Source organism: Diospyros lotus, chromosome 14 (assembly GCF_014633365.1).
Source record: "Diospyros lotus cultivar Yz01 chromosome 14, ASM1463336v1, whole genome shotgun sequence".
Taxonomy (NCBI): Eukaryota; Viridiplantae; Streptophyta; class Magnoliopsida; order Ericales; family Ebenaceae; genus Diospyros; species Diospyros lotus.
Window position 1 is genome coordinate 23,064,901 of NC_068351.1, and position 7,824 is coordinate 23,072,724.

At 35.0% G+C, this 7,824-nt stretch overlaps 1 protein-coding gene across 3 annotated transcripts; it reads left to right on the plus strand.

Moving 5' to 3' along the window:
- Positions 1 to 1,431: 1,431 nt before the first annotated feature.
- LOC127790539 (transcription factor TCP5-like) lies at positions 1,432 to 3,793 on the plus strand. 3 transcript variants are annotated; one of them, XM_052320091.1, is made up of 2 exons: positions 1,432 to 1,531; positions 2,187 to 3,793. In XM_052320091.1, exons 1-2 carry the CDS (start codon positions 1,442 to 1,444, stop codon positions 3,318 to 3,320), a joined length of 1,224 nt encoding a protein of 407 aa, XP_052176051.1. In that variant the 5' UTR covers positions 1,432 to 1,441; the 3' UTR covers positions 3,321 to 3,793. The 3 variants fall into 3 exon arrangements, with proteins under 3 accessions (XP_052176051.1, XP_052176052.1, XP_052176053.1); XM_052320092.1 differs by having other exon boundaries at positions 1,434 to 1,531; positions 2,190 to 3,792; XM_052320093.1 differs by lacking the exon at positions 1,432 to 1,531 and adding an exon at positions 1,599 to 1,771 and having other exon boundaries at positions 2,190 to 3,792.
- The last annotated feature ends 4,031 nt before the right edge of the window (positions 3,794 to 7,824 follow it).

Consider the following 7,824-nt stretch of genomic DNA (forward strand, 5'->3'; position numbering starts at 1 on the left):
TACTATTTAACTAACAAAAAAGAAAGAAAGAAAGAAAGAAAATAAGAGAAACCACATCCTCAAAAGTTTAAACTTGATCTTATCTCAATGATAGTCTTTATAATTTTCTTTTATTTTTTGCTACAATGAACATTAAGGTTAGACCAGCAATAGTAAATACAGAACAATCTATACAGACACAGCCTCCAACGGGTATAAAGCTAAACAATAATGAAAGAGATCAGGGATAACATGGGAGCTTCTTGGAATGACATGAAAGGGCATAAAACTGTCAATCGTAGAGTAAAGGGGATAAATAAATTAACTTTGTCCTCCTAAAAGAGGATGGAGAAATGAGCCAAGAGGATGGTAGCTAACACGTCTATGGGGCGAACCAATTAAAACTAGGAATCCGTAATGCTTGCAACAAGGCAGTTAAGTGACTACTAAGGCAGTTGAAATGGAAATACAAGTGCAAATCTGTAGCCTACTATAGGCAGCTTCTGTTTTATCACAGTAAGATGCAAAGTTAGCATAAAGCAATTTGGATTGTTTAGCACGATAAAGAAAGAAAGGATGGTGCTGTCAAGAAGGGAGAACATCACTCTATTCTTTTTATCTAAACAGCAACAGGCGTGTATTCTTCAACCCATGCTATGTGGAATTCACAGATAAAGCTATATATTTCAGCAAGTCAATAAAGCATTAACCCTCTTTTCCTAACTGTTCTATGGTCCCCAAAGAAAGCGAAAGCCTACCTTATCTACTACATTAACAATATTACTAGGTAAAAATTCGAAGGTTAAACATCAGAGTTTACTTTCGTTTTCTTTCTTTATTTTCCTAGATAAAATTGAGAAAATGCAACCTAGTTGGAATCATAATGAAATATGGTTCTGAGAGGCTACAAACCATGCGGTCCAAGTACAAAAGCCGCCTAATAAAAAAAACTAAAAATATGCCCTAAACAAAATAAATATAATAAACAACTAATAAAACAAAGCCGAACCAGAAAAATTTGCTCATCAAAAGATGGATCAATGTATTCCTCAATATATCAAATATATGCTATCCATCAACAAGGAATGAGCAAAAACTACCACCAACAAGACCCATCCAACTCTTCCTTTCACTAACCTCAGTGATTATGGACGAACCAGTTCAAGTAACATGGATTGAGGTCCTTAGAATGGAGCTATTAATTCAATATAGCTATAAATGCTTGCCATGAGATTATATAAATGACTATAAAAGGTCCCTGCACTCTCAATGAGAGGCTAATACCATAAAAATAGTGATGAAGATTCTTTTAGCTAAAATAAAAGGGCACGAAAGGAAAAGAAGAGTGTCCTAAGACAACAAAATACTTGTGGTGGCCATTCAAATTTATTTTTCTTTTAAGTTAGGGTTTGCCTGTTTTATATATATATATATATATATATTGGTACGAATAAGTAAATCCATGTCCTCTGGGATCTATCAATTTGGAGAAGACGAAGTTGAGTGGTTGCAAATTCGCCATATCATTTCTTCTTCCTGTGCAGAAACTCATGTAAGATTCTTGCTTCGTTTCTACACCCAAATATTCGAACATATTTGATGATTAACTTTTGATCTCTAAAGGAGTTGTTAGATATTAACAACCATTTTGTACACTATCCATAGAGCTCAAATTAAAGGAACCTTGATGCCACTGATGCTCCTTCCCACTCTTCCTCGCCTGCTCTATGATCAGGAAAAACATTACTAATTGACGAACTGCAAGTCAATCGGATGATCAAAATACCCTATTGTACGTTCATCTCCACGATTTCAACTTTGAAATGTTCGTGAAGTTGTTTTCTTCGAAACACACCCAATCTTCTCCTATCTCCTAGATCTTGGGGCTTTCTTTTCTTTTTTCTTTTGTGTTCTGGTTTCTATGCTCAATTGTCTGTGATCTATACCTTTTTAATTTGCACTGTCTTCCCTAACATACATGTATTAACCTAATTGTTAGTTCCGATTTCTTGAAATTCTTCAAGATGAGTTGCCCCTACTATGAACTTTTATTTGTATGTTAAAAACATAATTTAGTTGTCTTGTGGTTTGACTCAGCACAAAAAACAAAAAGAGGTAATTCGGAAAACTGTTGTGCAGAACCCTTTTTGGGCAGTTTATCCGCGAATTACAAGAAACTGACGACTAATAGATAACCTTTTTCCCAGCAGGTGAAATTATTGCATAAGGTGCAGATCAGCATCATCGTCAGTGACGAGAGAAGGAAGATGATGACAAGATCAAAAGATGGAAAGGGATTTGAAGTGAAGGGCAGTATTAATATTGCAGCAGACGATACTAAATCGAAGAAGGGGGCAGCATCCAGCAGCACCGCTTCAAGGCGATGGTCGGCTTCCAAAAATCCAAGGATCGTACGCGTGTCGAAGGCCTTAGGAGGGAAAGATAGGCACAGCAAGGTGTGCACCGTAAGGGGTCTAAGGGACAGGCGAATCCGGCTCTCGGTACCCACTGCAATTCAGTTGTATGATCTGCAGGATAGGCTTGGCCTTTCTCAGCCCAGCAAGGTCATAGATTGGCTTCTCGAGGCTACTAAAGATGACATCGACAAGCTTCCTCCACTTCCAATCTTCCCTGGAATATCATCATCAACTCCAGACTTAAATCAACAACCCTCCTCACTAGTACTACTTTCTCATCATCATATCCACAACGATGATGATGATGATCAGTTATTGAAGAATGTCGCAGCCTCTCAGTCGACTCATCAGCCTAATTATTTTTTCCCTCCTAATTTCTTTGGCGCAAATACAGCATACTACTTAAAGCATGGAGAAACCCCGTCTCTACTTCCTAAGGATATTAGAGAAGCCTGCAACAATAACGTTGTAGGATCAAAGCTTAAGGGATCACTTGAAAATAATCAAGCTGTTGCTGCTGGAAAAGCACAAGTTTCAGCCCAGAATTTCATTCACATATACAATAATTATTATAATCACCATCACATGGAACCTTGCAGCTTGTCTGTCTCTCAATTTGGATTTCCTTCCCAGGCCCAAACTGAAGGAGCCAATAATTCCACTCATTTGCCTCTCTCGTATTCTGGCTCTCAGTTGTTTATCGGTAGCCAACCTGCAGTGGCAACACAATCAGTTTTCCCTCCCTATTTCTCCAGTCCACCAGCAGATAACTATAATCACTTTCAATGTATGAGCTCAAATTCGAAGAATGTTGTGCCAAATCCCCTCTTATCATCTCCAATCAGTAGCAGTACTACACCTAAACCACTACTCCATCACTCACACCACTATGGAGGGCAATCAAACAAAGGCCCTGATCGTTAATTCAAGCATATCTATTCCTCTCTCTCTCTCTCTCTCTCTCTCTCTCTCATATATATATATATATATATATAGGCACACACACACAATTCGATTTGATTAGTAGTCTTATTTTCATAACTCAAGTAGTTATCTTGGAGCAGGCGAAGCTAGAACTGCAATGGGCAAATATGTTGAAGGTTGCCTCTACAGTGAGAACTCAAAATTGCTTGTCAAATATAGTAAGTTATTAATTCATGTATTCACACATCCGTATAAATATTGCAGTTTCTGAACTATATATTTTTCCTTTTCTCGTCATGGGGCAATCTTTTAGCACACAGGGGCAGTCTATGATTTGGTTACATTGATATAAGATGCCCTTCGGACCCGTCTTCTAACTCTGATAGGATTTAAATATAAATATAATTACGTAGTGCTGTAGCTGGCTAAAGTTGATCAGTTGCATGAATGAATATCGTGATCCATCTGCATTTGATTCAGGATTTGCATGTGTATCGCGTTTTCATTGGCTGTGATTTGAATCATACTTCTCTGATCTCTGTTTAAGTACTGTGACTGTTGTGTGTTAGGGAGTCCTCTTTCCGTGTGCATGTGCAGGAAGGTGATGACAAGGTGACAAGCTAGCTAATATATATACATCTTTTACATATACATACATATACAAAGAGAGACATATGATAAGATTCACATATTTCAGATTTTTCATTTTTCATCTTTCTGTTGCATTCTTTGTTTTTTTTTTTTTTTTTTCTTTTTCTTGTAGATCATCTTTCTACAAAATAAACCGATTTTGAAGTTTTCTCTGGTGAAGCAGTCTGGGAAAGTGTTTCACTCCCTATCACCACCAAAGCACATCGCAGGTTATTGTTGACTAACGCTTCAATGAGAAGACTATAGGGAGAGAAAAATATGGTTTTGAGTACTTCTACTCAGGTCTCTACATTTCATAAGTCTAATAAAAGTATTTATTACCACACTTATTAAGCACCGTACCAAACACATATGCCTAAACACACTTCACCCTTCACACTAATCTACGAAGAAAAAAAAAAAACATTTATCCACAAGAGAAATAGAATGCTCTTTTATATCGGGCATTCTATTTCTTCTGTTTTTTTTTTTTTTTAAATTGCTGAAATGATCTAGGGCCACAGATCGGTGATGTAATTCTGTGATTCTTCTGTTTCACCAGTATAGGTCTCATCTGTAATTCTTTGATTCTTGCAATAAAATCTTCGTGTTTATCTGGGAAAAAAAAACCTTTTTTGCTGAAAAAAATAAAAACTTATTCCGTATTGCTTCCTCTGAACCATGCACTTTGCAAGTCCACCATTTGCATTCGAAAACCAACTTTTGTATGCCAACTTATGATTTAAGTTTATATATAGACCGGCTTAAGACTAGATTGGGCCTAGGCGACAATTATTTTAATGGTTCTTTACTAATATAAATAAATAATAAAAAATATTAAAAATTTAATTTTCTTATTTCTTGAGATGCAAAATTATTAATTAAATTTTTGTATTCAAGTTTAGAAAGTAATTTTTTTTTTCAATTGACAATATAGGTAAATTACTTAATTCTTTTTGTGACATAGTTGAACGTAAATAAAATTTTATTAATTTTAATTTTGAAAAACTTCTTTCTGATGAATTTACAATAATATAAATAGTTAATAGTATTCTATAAACTATCTATGCATTTAAAAAAGAATTTATGTTTTTTTATAAAATTTAGTATCGCAAGTGATGTTTTTATTTCTATGGTTACAACTTCTTTTAAAACTTTTAATTATGAAAATAAATTTAAACCATCAATATGAGAGAGCATGTCATATTTTAGAAAATTTTTAAAATTTAAACAATTTTTCTTCAAATTATAGAAATACTTTAACTAGATTGGATATTACATAGACAATAGGTTCATATCTATGGATAGATTAGATTTATTTTATACCAAAAGTCAAATTAGACTTATCATTTGACGTATAGAGTATATAAATTGGAATTTGTTAAAACTGGATATCATATTTCATCCAATTGATGTTTTGCCTTTGATATGGTTTTGATGATTCAAAACAATTGTGTTTTGATGATGAAAATATTTTGTAAATGGTTATTAAGTTGGTGCTCTTAAATCATTCTATAAGTTCTATAAACATAAATCATGAAAATCAATTTCATCATTTGTCAAAAATCTTATATTCAATATTCTTGATGGCAATTGGTTTGGGAAAATAAGTTTTATTTGTCAAATGAATCTTTGTTTGATATAGCCATACTGCATTTAAATTTCAAATCCATATTTTAATTTTCAAAGTTGACATGTCATCTATTTTTGAAAATGAATCAACCATTTTTGAAAAACGATGACTGTTTTTCAAAAGGAGTCGACCGTTTTCACTTAAAGTGTCAACTATTGTTTAAGCATGTCGATCGTTTTTATGCAAGCTCTTGGCCATGTGTAGTAGATCACATTTACATCATTTTCGATCAACCATTTTTGGCCTTGTTGACCGTTTCTTACATATTGTCGATCGTTTTTGTCTCTAACGGCTAGTTTTGCTGGCTCTAACGGTCACAAACGGCTAGTTTTGACTCAAACTTTTGTGTAGCTTATAAATATAGCCAAAGGAAGAACTTGAGAGGATTAATAGATGGGAATGAGTTGATTTAAGCTTAAAAAATATATTTATCTTCTCAATAGTGATTGTGCTTCCATTTTTCTCTCAAAAGACTTTGTTATTATTTGTATCATTTGTTCAAACCTTTGTGTTTTTATTTGAGAGATTATTGTAACTAAGAGAGTTATCTCTTAGATTCATTATGTAATACCCAAGAGACTAAAGAAGAGTAGTATATATCGATGATAAGTAAGAAAGAAAACAACACTAGCTGGATACATTTTGGGCTGAATGTAGGCAAGGAACTTCTGGGTTAAGCGTGCTTGAGCTAGGGAAACTCAAGGATGGGTGACCCTCTGGGAGGTTCGAATAGGCCTATTAGGGTAAGTTGTTTTGGTTATTTCTATCACTCGATGTGGCATGTTACAGGTGGTATCAAAGCTGACCCTCGAGCCTTTGAGCGCGATGGTGGGGAAAACCTCAATGGGGACGCTGAGTCCTTAAAGGGGGTGCGTGTAGGCACCTTAAGCGAATCCCACATCGACTATGCAAATGGGGGAGAAGATCTGGGACCAGTTGTAAGGTCGCATGACGAGCACGTCATGTGCTTAAGGGGGGGAGAATGTAATACCCTAAGAACCCAAAGAAGGGTAGTATATATCGAGGATAAGTAAGGAAGGAAACAACACCAGCTGAATACCTTTTAGGCTGAATGTAGGCAACAAACTCCCGGGTTAAGCGTGCTTGAGCTGGGGAAGCTCAAGGATGAGTGACCCCTTGGGAAATTCGCGTAGGCCCATCAGGGTAAGTTGTTTTAGTCTTTCCTATCGCTCGATGCGAGATGCTACACATTATTCATTGTATTATTCTTGTCTTTCCTAGCTAGTTTATAGAGGGCCTACTTGTCTAAGTAGAAGGTCTGTAGTTCCTAGTAGTTTAAACTAGAAAGCCTACTGGGTTTGGTAGGAGGTTTTAGTGAATTGTTTGAAAATCCTTAGTGAGGAGCTAAACTAATGGATTAGGTTTGGTTTAACCAAACCACTATAAATCCTTGTGTCATTTATATCGCTTGTTTTACATTTTTCAAACATTTATTTTGACATTTTATATTTTCTCTTTCAAAATCTTCACAAAGTTTTAAATTTTTAATCATCCAATTCACCCCCCTCTTGGGTGTGTGATGCCATTCATTACTATACAAAACCTAACACAACACCAATCTTCAGGGAAAGAAAATAGATTATAACAAATTTAACTTATAAATGTAACATAATAATAGCTTGTCTAATTATAATTCTAGATTTTTTTATTAATTTAGATTGTTCAAACCACCAATGATCATGGCTATCCACTCTGATTTTCAATTTTTATATTGTTCTAGATTAGTTATGGTGTATTTTGCTTTAAACCAAATTAATGTTAGAAATATATACATTATTTAATGCAGCTTCTACCGATGTGAGAAATACACTATTTGATACAAATTCTACCAAATGAAACAAATTTTTCCTTGCTTACCTGCTCTTCTCATTTTTAGGGGGCCCTAGGCTAAGGTCTATGCCTTGAGCAGGCACTATATAGACCTCAAGTGGTTTACTTACTCAATGACGTCAAGTGGCTTTGTTCCTTTTCCTGTGGTCAATTTGCCAAGTTCTTAGATCAGCTAATAGATATCCTCATGAGCTAGTGGCTTGGAGTTATTGGGTTAAGTTTGCAGGTCAAGTGCATCCTCTCAGTATTCTAAGATATATCTGTGATACCTTTTCTTTTGGGGAAGGCCCTAATTGATTTGTGGTTTTAGTGTGTTTTGGCTTACTCTATTATTGTGTCTTTTTTTTTGTTCAATTCTTCTTTGCAACAAAAAACAAAACAAAACAAAAA

Excerpts from the sequence above, each read along its gene's own strand:
- LOC127790539 (XM_052320091.1), top strand. The coding sequence starts at position 1,442 with ATGTCCTCTGGGATCTATCAATTTGGAGAAGACGAAGTTGAGTGGTTG. Across the intron at positions 1,532-2,186 it reads CTTCCTGTGCAGAAACTCAT|CAGGTGAAATTATTGCATAA; the intron begins GTAAGATTCTTG and ends CCTTTTTCCCAG.